The 16,128-nt window shown below is 38.4% G+C and overlaps 1 protein-coding gene across 1 annotated transcript in view; it reads left to right on the top strand.

Moving 5' to 3' along the window:
* LOC125090644 (cytochrome P450 3A12-like) overlaps window positions 1-16,128 on the top strand; it is a 48,498-nt gene that overhangs the window by 19,529 nt on the left and 12,841 nt on the right. Inside the window, exons 5-8 of the mRNA XM_047713505.1 lie at window positions 528-641; window positions 892-980; window positions 2,253-2,401; window positions 15,694-15,821. Of these exons, the coding sequence (XP_047569461.1) occupies window positions 528-641; window positions 892-980; window positions 2,253-2,401; window positions 15,694-15,821 (480 nt within the window). The remainder of the gene's footprint in view (window positions 1-527; window positions 642-891; window positions 981-2,252; window positions 2,402-15,693; window positions 15,822-16,128) is intronic.

The following is a 16,128-nucleotide window of genomic DNA, read 5'->3' as shown; positions in this document are numbered from 1 at the left end:
ATTTTGTCACAACAGTAAAGAGATTCCTAATCTTTTTACTGTTAACTACAATGTTTTTTTCTTAAATCACCATTTCAAGACATCCAGTTTTCAAGTTTCTCATGCTGTGGATATATGAAAAAGGTAGAACTGGTCTGAGGCAACATACAGTTTACCAGGCCCACTGACTACCTTCCACCAATCCAATTCTACTCTGCTCAGCTTAGGAGACTGTATTAGGTGTTAATCCTTTGTACTCCACTGGAGGAGTCCTTTCCCTTCCAAATTCTCTCATACGACATTTGCACTGAAATGAAGATGGAATATAAAGGCTGGAAAGCACAGCAGGTGGCTGGATGTGTCCCCAGCCTTGCAAAAGGCTAGGCCTTTGGGATAAGAATCTGTTGATCACCTACCATAGGGCCTACTACCAAGTTGATAATCACAAAATGTTTGTTGAATAATTTCTGCCTGTTTAACAAATTTTCCACAACCTTTGAGACCTCCGAAACTTATGTAGGGCAAATTGTGTTTTTCTTTGGCTCTAGTCTATTGGTCCAGTGGGATTTATGAAAAGTGCAATCTCTTTGTCTGAGGATGAAGAATGGAAGAGGATGCGAACATTGCTGTCCCCTACTTTCACCAGTGGAAAGCTCAAGGAGGTAAGAAAAGAAGACATTCAATTAGAAAGTAAGGAATACATCTGGGAACAGGTAGGAAATAAAAATCATAGTCCATCTCTAAGGGGAAGTCTGCTGAATTTGGGCTTCGTAAAAATGGTCTTTTCATGTACTACAAGAGACACAATAAGATTTGTTATTACAAATCACTGCTCCATGCTTGTGAAAGCCACATCATTCTAGGACTTGATTCTTGAATTTAACTTCAGGTGGTTTTGTGTTTTGTGTGTAGATGTTCTCCATCATTGACCAGTATGGAGATGTGCTGGTGAGGAACCTGAGGAAGGAGGCTGAGAAAGGCAAGCCTATCAACTTGAAAGAGTAAGTAGGAGTGAAGCTGCTAGGATTCCAACTCTGTCATAACATTTTCCAGCTGCTGCCACAGAGCAAAACTGCCACTGTTGTCACTCCAATGAAGCAGCTGAAGTATGCATGTGATGTCACAACTCCAGTGGGCCAGCCAAGAAGAGGTAGCTCACCTAAAAAGGCAGGGCAGTCAGGAGAGAAAGGGTCTTTTTTAGTGTACATGAAGCAGGATTAATTTATCTGCTTATATGTCACCTTGGATATTCCGGAAGACAACACTACATGCCTGAAAAAAAGAAACATGATTGTACCAAATCATGAGTGAGGAGTGTACGGTATGGTGGGAGGGGAAGGCACTTGGTACATATTGGTGGGCAGTGGGTGGGGCAGGAACATTAACATGTGGAACATGGAACAACTTGAGCCCCAGCTGTCCTTCTTTCAGTCTCAAAAGAGAGAAGACCCTGTTCATGGGATGGGAGTGTGGCTATCTATCTATCATCTATCTATCATCTATCTATTGGCTAATCTGGGATATATTTTAATTATTCAGGATGAACAGATGTACATTGGGTCTGTCCTAGGAAAAATAGTGGCATATAATCACTTAGCTATGGAATCTCCTAAATCAATTTTGGTGTGATTTAACATATATATTTAAAGGATGAACATTCTTAGTCTTATTTTTTCCAGAAATGAGTGCATCCTCAGGGCAATCTCAGATCAATGAAGATGAGACAGAGTGGGTCTTTCAGGAGACTTAGCAGAGGTGTAGAGAAGAAGGGATGGTGTTCCTGGCAGCACAGAACAGGGTGTTGGTGTTCTGTGATGTGCTGAAGAGAAATCAGCTCTGAGCACAGATATGTGGTGAGAGAAGATCCAGATCAGTTTCACGGTTCATGACTCCATGAGGAAGAGTTAATTATCCCACCATTTGTCCTGCCCAGATAGTGCTTAACCACCTCCTGCTGCCCATATTCAAAACACACTACTGTAATTTGTCCAACTTTGGGTCTCTATGCCTTCATGCCTGAGCTCCTTGAGCTCATAGGTGTGTCTAACATCACCCCTAGCACAAGGCCAGCTGCATCATTGGCACCTCACGAGCACCTCATGAGTGAGTGTGATGGCACCTAGACTCTTCAGATGATGCAGCAGCTGGTTCTGAATGTGTGACATTTGTCTTGTCTGGACATCAGAATCTACAAGCCCTTTTGCTGCATGTGTTGGATAAGGACAGTAAAGAGGTGGTGATTTTAATTACATATGTTTTTCTTTCTCTCACAGCGTCTTTGGGGCCTACAGCATGGATGTGATTACCAGCACATCATTTGGAGTGAACATTGATTCCCTCAACAACCCACAGGATCCCTTCGTGGAAAATATTAAGAAGCTCTTAAAATTTGATTTCCTTGATCCATTTTTCTTCTCATTATGTACGTACAATACTAGTTTTCCTTTTTCCTTCCTTCCCCCTTTTCCCTTCTTTCTTTCCTCCCTCACTTTTTCCCTTCCTACCTTTCTACACCAATTTTGCTGAGATATAACTTCATCTAACATATATGTCCCTCTTTTAAAATGTACGATTCAATTTTTACAGTCTGAGTGTTCATCGTCCAAGGAATGGATAATGAAAATGTGGTATGTATATACCATGAAATCTTATTCAGCCATAAAAATGGAAAGACATTCTGTATTTGGACAGTATGGTTGGATCCCAAGGGCATGATGACAAGTGAAATGAGTCCGACAGGGAAAGGAAAATACTATATGACCTCAATTACATGTGGAATAAAAAAAAAACAGTAAAAAGAAACCAAGTCCTACAAAAAGGAGATTAGATTTGTGGTTGTCAGAGGCAGGAGTTGTGGGGTGGTATTTGAATGAAGGTATACACTTTCAGGCATAAGATGGATGAGTACTGGACTGTAAAAACAACATGGTGACTATAGTTGACACTGCTGTATTATGTTGTGTAAGTTGCTAAGAGTAGATTATAGAAGTTCTCATCATAATAGAAAATTTGGTTTTATAACTATATGAGATGATGGATGTCAACTAATCTTATTGTGGTAATCATTTTTTATATATGTGTGTCAAGTATATATAGTGTGCCTTATCATATACAGTACTGTATGTCTGTTATAACTCAAGGAAACTGAAAACTCTGCTTAGTGCATTCAAAGATAATGTGCAACTTTTACTGAAGTCAGTGGTTGGAATATTGTTGTCGACACAGAAATCCTGTACTTTTTTACCATCATTTCCCACTTTCCTTAGCCATAAGCAACCACTAATCCTCTTCTGTCTTAATAGACTTGCCTCTTCTGGACTCTTCATACAGATAGAATCATGTAACATGTGATCTTTGTGGCTGCTTTCCTTCACTAGTGTAATGTTTTCAAGGTTTATCCATGTGGCACCATCCATCAGAACTTTCTTTTCTTTTTTTAAATTTTTTAAATTTATTTTCAGTGTAACAGTATTCATTGTTTTTGCACCACACCCAGTGCTCCATGCAATCCATGCCCTCTCCAATACCCACCACCTGGTTCCCCTAACCTCCCACCCCCCACCCCTTCAAAACCCTCAGATTGTTTTTCAGAGTCCATAGTCTCTCATGGTTCACCTCCCCTTCCAACTTCCCCCAACTCCTTTCTCCTCTCCATCTCCCCTTGTCCTCCATGCTATTTGTTATGCTCCACAAATATGTGAAACCATATGATAATTGACTCTCTCTGCTTGACTTATTTCACTCAGCATAATCTTGTCCAGTCCCATCCATGTTGATACAAAAGTTGGGTATTCATCCTTTCTGATGGAGGCATAATACTCCATAGTGTATATGGACCACATCTTCCTTATCCATTCATCCGTGGAAGAGCATCTTGGTTCTTTCCACAGTTTGGTGACCGTGGCCATTGCTGCTATAAACATTGGGGTACAGATGGCCCTTCTTTTCACTACATCTGTATCTTTGGGGTAAATACCCAGGAGTGCAATTGCAGGGTCATAGGGAAGTTCTATTTTTAATTTCTTGAGGAATCTCCACACTGTTCTCCAAAGAGGCTGCACCAACTTGCATTCCCACCAACAGTGGAAGAGGGTTCCCCTTTCTCCACATCCCCTCCAACACATGTTGTTTCCTGTCTTGCTAATTTTGGCCATTCTAAGTGGTGTAAGGTGATCTCTCAATGTGGTTTTAATTTGAATCTCCCTGATGGCTAGTGATGATGAACATTTTTTCATGTGTCTGATAGCCATTTGTATGTCTTCATTGGAGAAGTGTCTGTTCATATCTTCTGCCCATTTTTTGATATGATTGTCTGTTTTGTGTGTGTTGAGTTTGAGGAGTTCTTTATAGATCCTGGATAACAACCTTTTGTCTGCACTGTCCTTTGCAAGTATCTTCTCCCATTCCGTGGGTTGCCTCTTTGTTTTGTTGACTGTTTCGTTTGCTGTGCAGAAGCTTTTGATTTTGATGAAGTCCCAAAAGTTCATTTTCGCTTTTGTTTCCTTTGCCTTTGGAGACATATCTTGAAAGAAGTTGCTGTGGCTGATACACCTGTCTACCTTTTTGGTGATGGCCACATTAATGGTGTGAAGGGTATCTTATTATGGTTTTGTTTTGCATTTTTCTAATGGCTAGTGGGGTTGAGCACATTTTTATATGCTTGTTGCTTATTTCATAACTTCTTTAGGTAAATGTGTGTTCAAATTCTTGTCCATTTATAGTTTAGTCATTCAGCTGTTTGTAAGAGTTCTCTGTATCTTTTAGATAAAAGTCCCTTATCAGATAGATGACTTGCAAATTTTCTCTCCCATTCTGTAGGTGTCTTTTCACTTTATGTTTTTTAATTTTATTATGTTATGTTAGTCACCATACAGTACATCATTAGTTTTTGGTGTAGTGTTTCATGATTCATTTTATATTTTATAATAATTAATATATATATTTTATATTTTTATATATATTTTATGTATTTGTAGTGTTTCATGATTCATTTATGTTTGCATATAACACTGTGTTCTTTGTAGTACAGTTTTTATTTTTATTTTTATTTATTTTTTTAAAGATTTTATTTATTTATTTGACAGAGAGAGATCACAAGTAGGCAGAGAGGCAGGCAGAGAGAGAGAGAGAGGGAAGCAGGCTCCCCGCTGAGCAGAGAGCCCAATGTGGGACTCGATCCCAGGACCCTGAGATCATGACCTGAGCCGAAGGCAGTGGCTTAACCCACTGAGCCACCCAGGCGCCCCTGTAGTACAGTTTTTAATTTTGATGATGTATAATGCATTTATTTTTCCTTTTATTTTCTGTGATTTTAGGTCATATTTGAGAATTTTTTGTAAGATCTGAGGTCATGTGACTTGTCCCTGCACCATTTATTGAAAAGACCATTTTATTTATTTATTTATTTAGAATCTCTTTTATCTTCTTTTTTTTTTATTTATTTCTTTTCAGTGTAACAGAATTCATTGTTTATGCACCACACCCAGTGCTCCATGCAATTTGTGCCCTCCGTAATACCCACCACCTGGCTTCCCAACCTCACCCCCCGCCCCTTCAAAACCCTCAGATTGTTTTAATTCCATTGAATGGTATTGGAAACTTTCTCAAAATTCAGTTGATCATAAATACATGTGTAAAATTTTGGACTCCAAATTTAATTTCACTGATCTATATATCTCTCCTTGTGCTGGGACCACACAGTTTTTTTTTTTTTTTTTTAGTATAAATAATTAAAAAAAAATTTTTTTTTACTTTTGGCAGAGTTTATTCATTAGTATATTAAAGGTGTATGTATTTTTTAAAAATTTATCTTAATTTCAGTGTTCCAAGATTCATTTTTGCACCACATTTATGCATCACACACAGTGCTCCATGCAATATTTGCCTTCCTTAGTACCCACCACCAGGCTTACCTAATTCCCCACCCCTCCCCCCTCCAAAACCCTCAGTTGGTTTCTCAGAGTCTGCAGTTTCTCATCGTTCTTTTCCCCCTCCTATTTCCCCCAATTTACCTTTCCTTTCCTCTCCTAATGTCCTCTGTGTTATTCTTTATGTTCCACAGTGAAACCCTATGATAATTGACTTTCTCTGCTTGACTTATTTCACTCCATAGTCTCCTCCAGTCCCATCCATGTTTATACAAGTAACTTTTTTTTCAGGGTTCAGTGATTCATGTTAAGTATAAACATCCAGTACCCATCATAACATGTGCCCTCCTCAATACCCATCACCCTATTAACCCCTCCCCCCCACCTGTCTCCCCTTTGAATCCCCAAGATTGTTTCTTGGAGCCCATAGTTTCTCATGGTTCTTCTCCCTCTCTAATTTCTCCCCTTTTGAATTTCCCTCCCTTCCCCTATAGTCCTCTGTGCCATTGCTTATGTTCCACATATGAGTGAAACCATATGATAATTGTCTTTCTCTGTTTGACTTACTTCACTTAACATAATCCTCTCCAGTTCCATCCATGTTGATGCAAATGGGTATTCATTCTTTCTGATGGCTGAATAATATTCCATTGTGTATCTGTACTACATCTTCTTTATCCATTCATCTGTGGAAGGGCATCTTGGCTCCTTCCACAGTTTGGCTATTGTGGACATTGCTGGTATGAACATTGGTGTGCCTGTGGCCCTTCTTATCAGTACACCTGTATTTTGGGGGTAAATAACTAGGAGTGAAATTGTTGGGTTGTAGAGAGCTCTATTTTTTTTAAAGAGTGCATGTTTAATCCAACTTGATTAATTTTATTTTATTTTATCTATTTTTAATGTCCTGAGGAACCTCTGTACTGTTTTCCAAAGTGGCCATGCCAGCTTACATCCCACCAACAGTGTAAGAGGGTTCCCATCGCCAACATTTCTGTTTCCTGCTTTGTCAATTTTTGCCATCCTAACTGGTGTAAGGTGGTATCTCAATGTAGTTTTGATTTTAATTTCCCTAATGGCTAATGAACATTTTTCCACGTATCTATTAGGCATTTGTATGTCTTCATTGGAGAAGTGTCTGTTCATGTCTTGTGTCCATTTTTTGACATGATTATCTGTTTTTATGGGTGTTGAGTTTGAGAAGTTCTTTATAGACCTTGGATATCAGCCCTTTGTCTGCAGTGTCATTTGCTAATATCCCCTCCTATTCCATGGCTTGCCTCTTTGTTTTGTTGACTGTTTCCTTTGCTGTGCAGAATCTTTTGATCTTGATGAAGTCCCAAAAGTTCATTTTCACTTTTGTTTCCTTTGCCTTTGGGACGTGTCTTGAAAGAAGTTGCTGTGGCTGATATCGAAGAGGTTACTGCCTATGTTCTCCTCTAGGATTTTGATGGATTCCTGTCTCATATTGAGGTCTTTCATCCATTTTGAGTTTATCTTTGTGATGGTATAAGAGAATGTGGACCACACTCTCTTTTTAAAATTTTTTTTATAAACATATAATATATTTTTATCCCCAGGGGTACAGGTCTGTGAATCGCCAGGTTTATACACTTCACAGCACTCACCATACCACATACCCTCCCCAATGTCCATAGCCCCACCCCTTCTCCCAACTCCCCTCCCCCAAGCAACCCTCAGTTTGTTTTGTGAGATTAAGAGTCACTTATGTTTTGTCTCCCTCCTGATCCCATCTAGTTTCATTTATTCTTTTCCTAACCCCCACATTGCACCTCCACTTCCTCATATCAGGGAGATCATATGATAGTTGTCTTTCTCCAACTGACTCATTTCGCTAAGCATGATACCCTCTAGTTCCATCCATGTCATCGCAAATGGCAAGATTTCATTTCTTTTGATGGCTGCATAGTATTCCATTGTGTATATATACCACCTCTTTATCCATTCATCTGTTGATGGACATCTAGGTTCTTTCCATAGTTTGGCTATTGTGGACATTGCAGCTATAAACATTCGGGTGCACGTGCCCCTTCGGATCACTACGTTTGTATCTTTAGGGTAATACCCAGTAGTGCAATTGCTGGGGCATAGGGTAGTTCTATTTTCAACTTTTTGAGAAACCTCTATGCTATTTTCCAGAGTGGTTGCACCAGCTTTCATTCCCACCAACAGTGTAGGAGGGTTCCCCTTTCTCCGCATCCTGGCCAGCATCTGTCATTTCCTGACTTGTTAATTTTAGCCATTCTGACTGGTGTGAGGTAGTATCTCATTGTGGTTATGATTTGTATTTCCCTGATGCCAAGTGATGTGGAGCACTTTTTCATGTGTCTGTTGGCCATCTGGATGTCTTCTTTGCAGAAATGTCTGTTCATGTCCTCTGCACATTTCTTAATTGGATTATTTGTTCTTTGGGTGTTGAGTTTGCTAAGTCCTTTAGGGATTTTGAATACTAGCCCTTTATCTGATATGTTGTTTGCAAATATCTTCTCCCATTCTGTTAGTTGTCTTTTGGTTTTGTTAACTGTTTCCTTAGCTGTGCAGAAGCTTTTCATCTTGATGAAGTCCCAGCAGTTCATTTTTTTTCCCATGCTTCCCTTGCCTTTGGCAATGTTCCTAGAAAGAAGTTGCTGCGGCTGAGGTCAAAGAGCTTGTTGCCTGTGTTCTCCTCAAGGATTTTGATGGATTCTTTTCTCGCATTGAGGTCCTTCATCCATTTTGAGTCTATTTTCGTGTGTGGTGTAAGGAAATGGTCCAATTTCATTTTTCTGCATGTGGCTGTCCGATTTTCCCAACACCATTTATTGAAGAGGCTGTCTTTTTTCCATTGGACATTCTTTCCTGCTTTGTCGAAGATGAGTTGACCATAGAGTTGAGGGTCTATTTCTGGGCTCTCTATTCTGTTCCATTGATTTATGTGTCTGTTTTTGTGCCAGTACCATGCTGTCTTGATGATGACAGCTTTGGAATAGAGCTTGAAGTCTGGAATTGTGATGCCACCAAATTTGGCTTTCTCTTTCAATATTACTTTGGCTATTCGAGGTCTTTTCTGGTTCCATATAAATTTTAGGATTATTTCTTCCATTTCTTTGAAAAAAATGGGTGGGATTTTGATAGGGATTGCATTAAATGTGTAGATTGCTTTAGGTAGCATAGACATTTTCACAATATTTGTTCTTCCAATCCAGGAGCATGGAACATTTTTCCATTTCTTTGTGTCTTCCTCAATTTCTTTCATGGGTACTTTATAGTTTTCTTAGTATAGATTCTTAGCCTCTTTGGTTAGGGTAATTCCTAGGTATCTCATGGTTTTGGGTGCAAGTGTAAATGGGATTGACTCTTTAATTTCCCTTTCTTCTGTCTTGTTGTTGGTGTAGAGAAATGTAACTGATTTCTGTGCATTGATTGACACTTTACTAAATTCCTGTACAAGTTCTAGCAGTTTTGGAGTGGAGTCTTTTGGGTTTTCCACATATAGTATGATATCATCTGCAAAGAGTGATAGTTTGACTTCTTCTTTGCCGATTTGGATGCCTTTAATTTCTTTTTGTTGTCTGATTACTGAGGCTAGGACTTCTAGTATTATGTTGAATAGCAGTGGTGATAATGGACATCCCTGCTGTGTTCCAGTCCTTAGCGGAAAAGCTTTCAGTTTTTCTCCATTGAGGATGATATTTGCGGTGGGTTTTTCATAGATGGCTTTGATAATATTGAGGTATGTGCCCTTTATTTCTACATTTTGAAGAGTTTTAATCAGGAAGGGATGCTGTACTTTGTCAAATGCTTTTTCAGCATCTATTGAGAGTATCATATGGTTCTTGTTCTTTCTTTTATTAATGTATTGTATCACATTGATTGATTTGTGGATGTTGAAACAACCTTGCAGCCCTGGAATAAATCTCACTTGCTCGTGGTGAATAATCCTTTTAATGTACTGTTGGATCCTATTGGCTAGTATTCTGGTGAGAATTTTCGCATCTGTGTTCATCAAGGATATTGGTCTGTAGTTCTCTTTTTTGATGGGATCCTTGTCTGGTTTTGGGATCAAGGTGATGCTGGCCTCATAAAATGAGTTTGGAAGTTTTCCTTCCATTTCTATGTTTTGGAACAGTTTTAGGAGAATAGGAATTAATTCTTCTTTAAATGTTTGGTAGAATTCCCCTGGGAAGCCGTCTGGCCCTGGGCTTTTGTTTGTTTGGTGATTTTTGAAGACTGTATAAAATCTCATTACTGGTTATGGGTCTGTTCAGGTTTTCTTTTTTTCCTGGTTCAGTTGTGGTAGTTTATCTGTCTCTAGGAATGCATCCATTTCTTCCAGATTGTCAAATTTGTTGGCGTAGAGTTACTCATAGTATGTTCTTATAATTGTTTTCATTTCCTTGGTGTGGTTGTGATCTCTCCTCTTTCATTCATGATTTTATTTATTTGGGTCCTTTCTCTTTTCTTTTTGATAAGTCTGGCCAGGGGTTTGTCAATCTTATTAATTCTTTCAAAGAACCAGCTCCTAGTTTCATTGATTTGTTCCATTGTTTTTTTAGTTTCTATTTCATTGATTTCTGCTTGATCTTTATGATTTCTCTTCTCCTGCTGGGTTTAGGCTTTCTTTGTTCTTCCTCCAGCTCCTTTAGGTGTAGGGTTAGGTTGTGTATTTGAGACCTTTCTTGTTTCTTGAGAAAGGCTTGTACCTCTATATATTTTCCTCTCAGGACTGCCTTTGTTGTGTCCCACAGATTCTGAACCATCGTGTTTTCATTATCATTTGTTTCCATGAATTTTTTCAATTCTTCTTTAATTTCCTGGTTGACCCATTCATTTTCTAGAAGGATGCTGTTTAGTCTCCATGTATTTGGGTTCTTTCCAAATTTCCTCTTGTGATTGAGTTCTAGCTTCAGAGCATTGTGGTCTGAAAATATGCAGGGAATGACCCCAACTTTTGATACCGGTTGAGACCTGATTTATGACCCAAGATGTGGTCTAAGCTGGAGAATGTTCCATGTGCACTAGAGAAGAATATATATTCTGTTGCTTTGGGATGGAATGTTCTGAATATATCTGTGATGTCCATCTGGTCCAGTGTGTCATTTAAGGCCTTTATTTCCTTGTTGATTTTTTGCTTAGATGATCTGTCCATTTCAGTGAGGGAAGTGTTAAAGTCCCCTACTATTATTGTATTATTGTTGATGTGTTTCTTTGATTTTGTTATTAATTGGTTATATAGTTGGCTGCTCCCATGTTAGGGGCATAGATATTTAAAATTGTTAGGTCTTCTTGTTGGACAGACTCTTTGAATATGATATAGTGTCCTTCCTCATCTCTTATTATACTCTTTGGCTTAAAATCTAATTGATCTGATATAAGGATTGCCACCCCAGCTTTCTTCTGATGTCCATTAGCATGGTACATTGTTTTCCACCCCCTCACTTTAAATCTGGAGGTGTCTTCGGGTCTAAAATGAGTTTCTTGTAGGCAGCATATTGATGGGTTTTGTTTTTTTTATCCATACTGATACCCTGTGTCTTTTGATTGGGGCATTTAGCCCATTAACATTCAGGGTAACTATTGAGAGATATGAATTTAGTGCCATTGCATTGCTTGTAAGGTGACTGTTACTGTATATTGTCTCTGTTCCTTTCTGATCTACTACTTTTAGCGTCTCTCTTTGCTTAGAGGACCCCTTTCAATATTTCCTGTAGAGATGGTTTGGTGTTTGCAAATTCTTTCAGTTTTTATTTGTCCTGGAAGCTTTTTATCTCTCCTTCTATTTTCAGTGATAGCCTAGTTGGAAATAGTTTTCTTGGCTGCATGTTTTTCTCGTTTAGTGCTCTGAATATATCATGCCAGCTCTTTCTGGTCTGCCAGGTCTCTGTGGATAGGTCCACTGCCAATCTAATGTTTTTACTGTTGTATGTTGCAGACTTCTTTTCCCAGGCTGCTTTCAGGATTTTCTCTTTGTCGCTAAGACTTGTAAATTTTACTATCAGGTGATGAGGTGTGGACCTATTTTTATTGATTTTGAGGGGCGTTCTTAGCATCTCCTGGATTTTGATGTTTGTTCTTTTTGCCATATTAGGGAAATTCTCCACAATAATTCTCTCCAGTATACCTTCTGCTCCCCTCTCTCTTTCTTCTTCTTCTGGAATCCCAATTATTCTAATGTTGTGTCATCTTATGGTGTCACTTATCTCTCGAATTCTATCCTCGTGGTTCAGGATTTGTTTGTCTCTCTTTTGCTCAGCTTCTTTATTCTCTGTCATTTGGTCTTCTATGTCACTAATTCTTTCTTCTGCCTCATTTATCCTAGTAGTAAGAGCTTCCATTTTTTATTGCACCTCATTAATAGCTTTTTGATTTAAACTTGGTTAGATTTTCATTCTTTTGTTTCTCCAGAAAGGACTTTTATCTCTCCAGAGAGGGTTTCTCTAATATCTTCCATGCCTTTTTCAAGCCTGGCTAGAACCTTGAGAATTGTCATTCTGAACTGTAGATCTGACATATTACCAATGTCTGTATTGATTAGGTCCCTAGCCTTCGGTACTGCCGCTTGTTCTTTTTTTTGTGGTGAGTTTTTCCGCCTTGTCATTTTGTCCAGATAAGAATATATGAAGGAGCAAATAAATACTAAAAGGGTGGCAAAGACCCCAGGAAAATGCGCTTTAACCAAATCAGAAGAGACCCCAAATCGTGGGGGGGGGGGAGAAAGGGGATAAAGAGAGGTTCAGGAAAAAAAAATTAAAAAAGAAAACAAATAAAGAAAAAATATAAAAAAGAAAAAAATACATATATTAGACTGGTGACTAGAACAGGGTCACCCACTTAATTTTGGGAGTATTATGGTCTCTTAGAAGGAACTACCTCCCAAAATTTTAAAGAATGAAAAACGTATATAAGGGTAAACACAATGAAGGGATGGAATATGCCTATAAAGATGAAAAAAAATTTTTTTTAATTTCTAAAAAAGGAGTTGTTAAAGTAAGTTGGTTGGGAGAAAAAAGAAAAAGAAAGTGGAGAGAATTTGATCAGGCTGGAGACTAGAACAAGCCCGGAGCTAGATTTAGGGTATATTTGGATCTTTTAGAAGAAGTTGTACCCTAAATTTTTTAGAAGGAGAAACCCAATGTGTATACAAAAAATAAAGTTAAATACAATGGAGGATAAAATATGACTATAATAGTGAAGGTTCAAAAGAGGTTATTATTATTATTTTTTTGAAAGGTATTGTTAAGATAAACTAGTTTAAAAATGTTAAAAAAGGAAAGGGTAAAAGTTAAAAAAAATTTAGCAGAAGAAAAAAAAATAAAATTAAAAAAATTAAATTAACTGCAAGACTAAAGAATCATGGGGAGAAAGCCATCAGTTCCATGCTTTGCTTTCTCCTCCTCTGGAATTCTGCTGCTCTCCTTGGTAAGTGGGATTTCTTGTTGATCTTCTAGGGGAGGGGCCTGTTGTAGTGATTCTCAAATGTCTTTGCTGGAGGCAGAAATGCACCGCCCTTACCAGGAGCAAGGCTAAGTAATCCGTTGGGTTTGCTTCCATAGCTTTTGTTCCCTGAACACTTTGTGTAGAGTTCTGGAGGATGGGATTGAAAATGGCTGCCTCCCAATCTCCAGCCCATAGGAGCCAAGGGCTCAGGGCCCCACTCCTCAGTGTGCCCTCAGAGAAAAGTGCTCAATCACTCCCGTCTCCCTGGCCTCCGGCTGCGCTCCGAGGTAACCCAGTCTGTGACTGGTTCAAGGTAACCCCAAACTGAGAGCTCACTCTTCAGTTATGTCTCTGTAGCCAGCTTCCCCTCTCTAATACCTGCGAGCTCTGCAACACTCAGACACCCTTGATCCTTCTGTGACCCTGTGGGACCTGGGGCCATGCTGACCCCACGTGGGCTTCACCCCAGTTTAGCCTCTGGAGCGATGTCTCTCAGTGGAGCAGATTTCTTAAAAGTCCTGATTTTGTGCTCTGTTGTTCCGCTGCTTGCCGGGAGCCAGCCCCTCCCTGCGCTGGACCACACTGTCTTGATCATTATAGCTTTGTGCTAAGTTTTGGAACTGGAAGTTGGAGCTCTATAATTTTATTCTTTTTTTCTTTCAAGATTGTTTGGTCATTCTGGGTTCTTAAAATTCCGTATGAATTTTATTTTATTTTATTTTTTATTTCTTTTCAGCGTAACAGTATTCATTGTTTTTGCACCACATCCAGTGCTCCATGCAATCCGTGCCCTCTCCAATACCCACCACCTGGTTCCCCCAACCTCCCACCTCCCACCCCTTCAAAACCCTCAGATTGTTTTTCAGAGTCCATAGTCTCTCATGGTTCATCTCCCCTTCCAATTTCCCTCAACTCCTTTCTCCTCTCCATCTCCCCTTGTCCTCCATGAATTTTAAATTCAGTATGTCAGTTTCAACAAAGAAGCCAACTAGGATTCTGATAGGGAATGCATTAATCTCTAGATCAGCTTGAGGAGTTATTGCCATCTTGACAATATTAAATTCTAATTCATGGTCATTAGATATTTTCCATTTACATAGATATTCCTTATTTATTTCAACAATATTTGTAGTTTTCAAAGTATAGCACTTCTTTCATTAAATCTGTTCCACATTCTGCAATTAAGCCATTTTGCTCTCAGTTTATATTTTTAGGGAGATATCAGTTAATATATTTCCTTGTTTAAAAAAAAAAGCTAGGGGCACCTGGGTGGCTCAGTGGATTAAGCCACTGCTTTTGGCTCAGGTCAAGATCTCAGGGTCCTAGGATCAAGCCCCGCATCTGCCTCAGCATCCCTGCTGAGCAGAGAGCCTGCTTCCCCCTCTCTCTCTGCCTGACTCTCTGTCTACTTGTGATCTCTCTCTCTGTCAAATAAATAAATAAAATCTTTAAAAAATAAAAAAAATTTAAAAAAGGCTATTCCTAAGTATTCAGTTCTTCTTGATGTTATTGTAAAGGAAAGGGGATAAAGAGAGGTTCAGGAAAAAAAATTAAAAAAGAAAACAAATAAAGAAAAAATATAAAAAAGAAAAAAATACATATATTAGACTGGTGACTAGAACAGGGTCACCCACTTAATTTTGGGAGTATTATGGTCTCTTAGAAGAAACTACCTCCCAAAATTTTAAAGAATGAAAAACGTATATAAGGGTAAACACAATGAAGGGATGGAATATGCCTATAAAGATGAAAAAAAATTTTTTTTAAATTTCTAAAAAAGGAGTTGTTAAAGTAAGTTGGTTGGGAGAAAAAAGAAAAAGAAAGTGGAGAAGAAGTTTCTTTCCAGACATTGCTTTTGCTACATCCCATGAGTTTTGGTATGTGGTTTCCTCATTTTTGTGTTCTCCAACTAATTCTAAAATGCCCTTTAGATTTCTTCTTTGCTGACTGGCTGTATAAAAGTGTATCGTGTAATTTCCACAGATTCATGGGTTTTCCATGTTGGTTGTGTTCTTGTTTTCTAATTTTATTCTATTGTAGTTGAAGGTCATACCTATGTATTATTTCCATCCTGACACAATTTCATAAACAGTGTGATAAATCAAAGTAACATATTATGGTCTGGTGTTTCCAAATATGCTCTAGTCCAAAAATAAAAGTCTAAGAGATCCGGGAATGTAATCCCATTCCTTTGGATCTAACTGCTCTAGTGGTGGCCCATGTGTGTGACTTGCTCTGGCTCAGCCATTGGCTTGAAAGTTCAAGTAAAGTTCATAGAGGGATTAACTCCTGATATGAATGAATCCTGGTGTCTTTTAATCCTCATTTGGTAGATGAAATTATACATGATCCAATGAAATTTTGCATTTTCATTGATATTTCCATTGTTGTTGTTGTTTTTTTCTTATAGTACTGTTTCCATTCCTTAGCCCCATTTTTGAAATGTTAAATATCTCACTATTTCCAAAAAGCGTTACTGATTTTTTCAAGAAATCTATAAAGAGGATGAAAGAAAGTCGCCTCAAAGATAAACAAAAGGTAAATCCAATGGTGGTTACATGTACATATTCACCTTTGATCTTTTATTGAGCTGTATACATCTGATGTGCACACTACTAAGTATGTTTTTATGGTAAATAGAGAACTCTAGAGTTTAGGACAAGAGATTTCTAACATTTTAGAGAGAATGAAGAAGGTAGAGGTCAGGAGAGGCAATAAGATGAGTCAGTTGATGTTTAAAATTCAAGAATAAGCATGCCAATGAGTATGTCACTGCATCAGTTTGGTGAGAGAAAAACTACCACTTCCCTTCAATAAATGGTCAAAACACAAAAATTACTGTGTA

The sequence above is a fragment of the Lutra lutra genome, chromosome 18 (genome assembly GCF_902655055.1).
Source record: "Lutra lutra chromosome 18, mLutLut1.2, whole genome shotgun sequence".
In the NCBI taxonomy this organism is placed as follows: domain Eukaryota; kingdom Metazoa; phylum Chordata; class Mammalia; order Carnivora; family Mustelidae; genus Lutra; species Lutra lutra.
The sequence above is the reverse complement of the archived record's forward strand: the minus strand, read 5'-3'. Positions and strand labels throughout refer to the sequence as shown.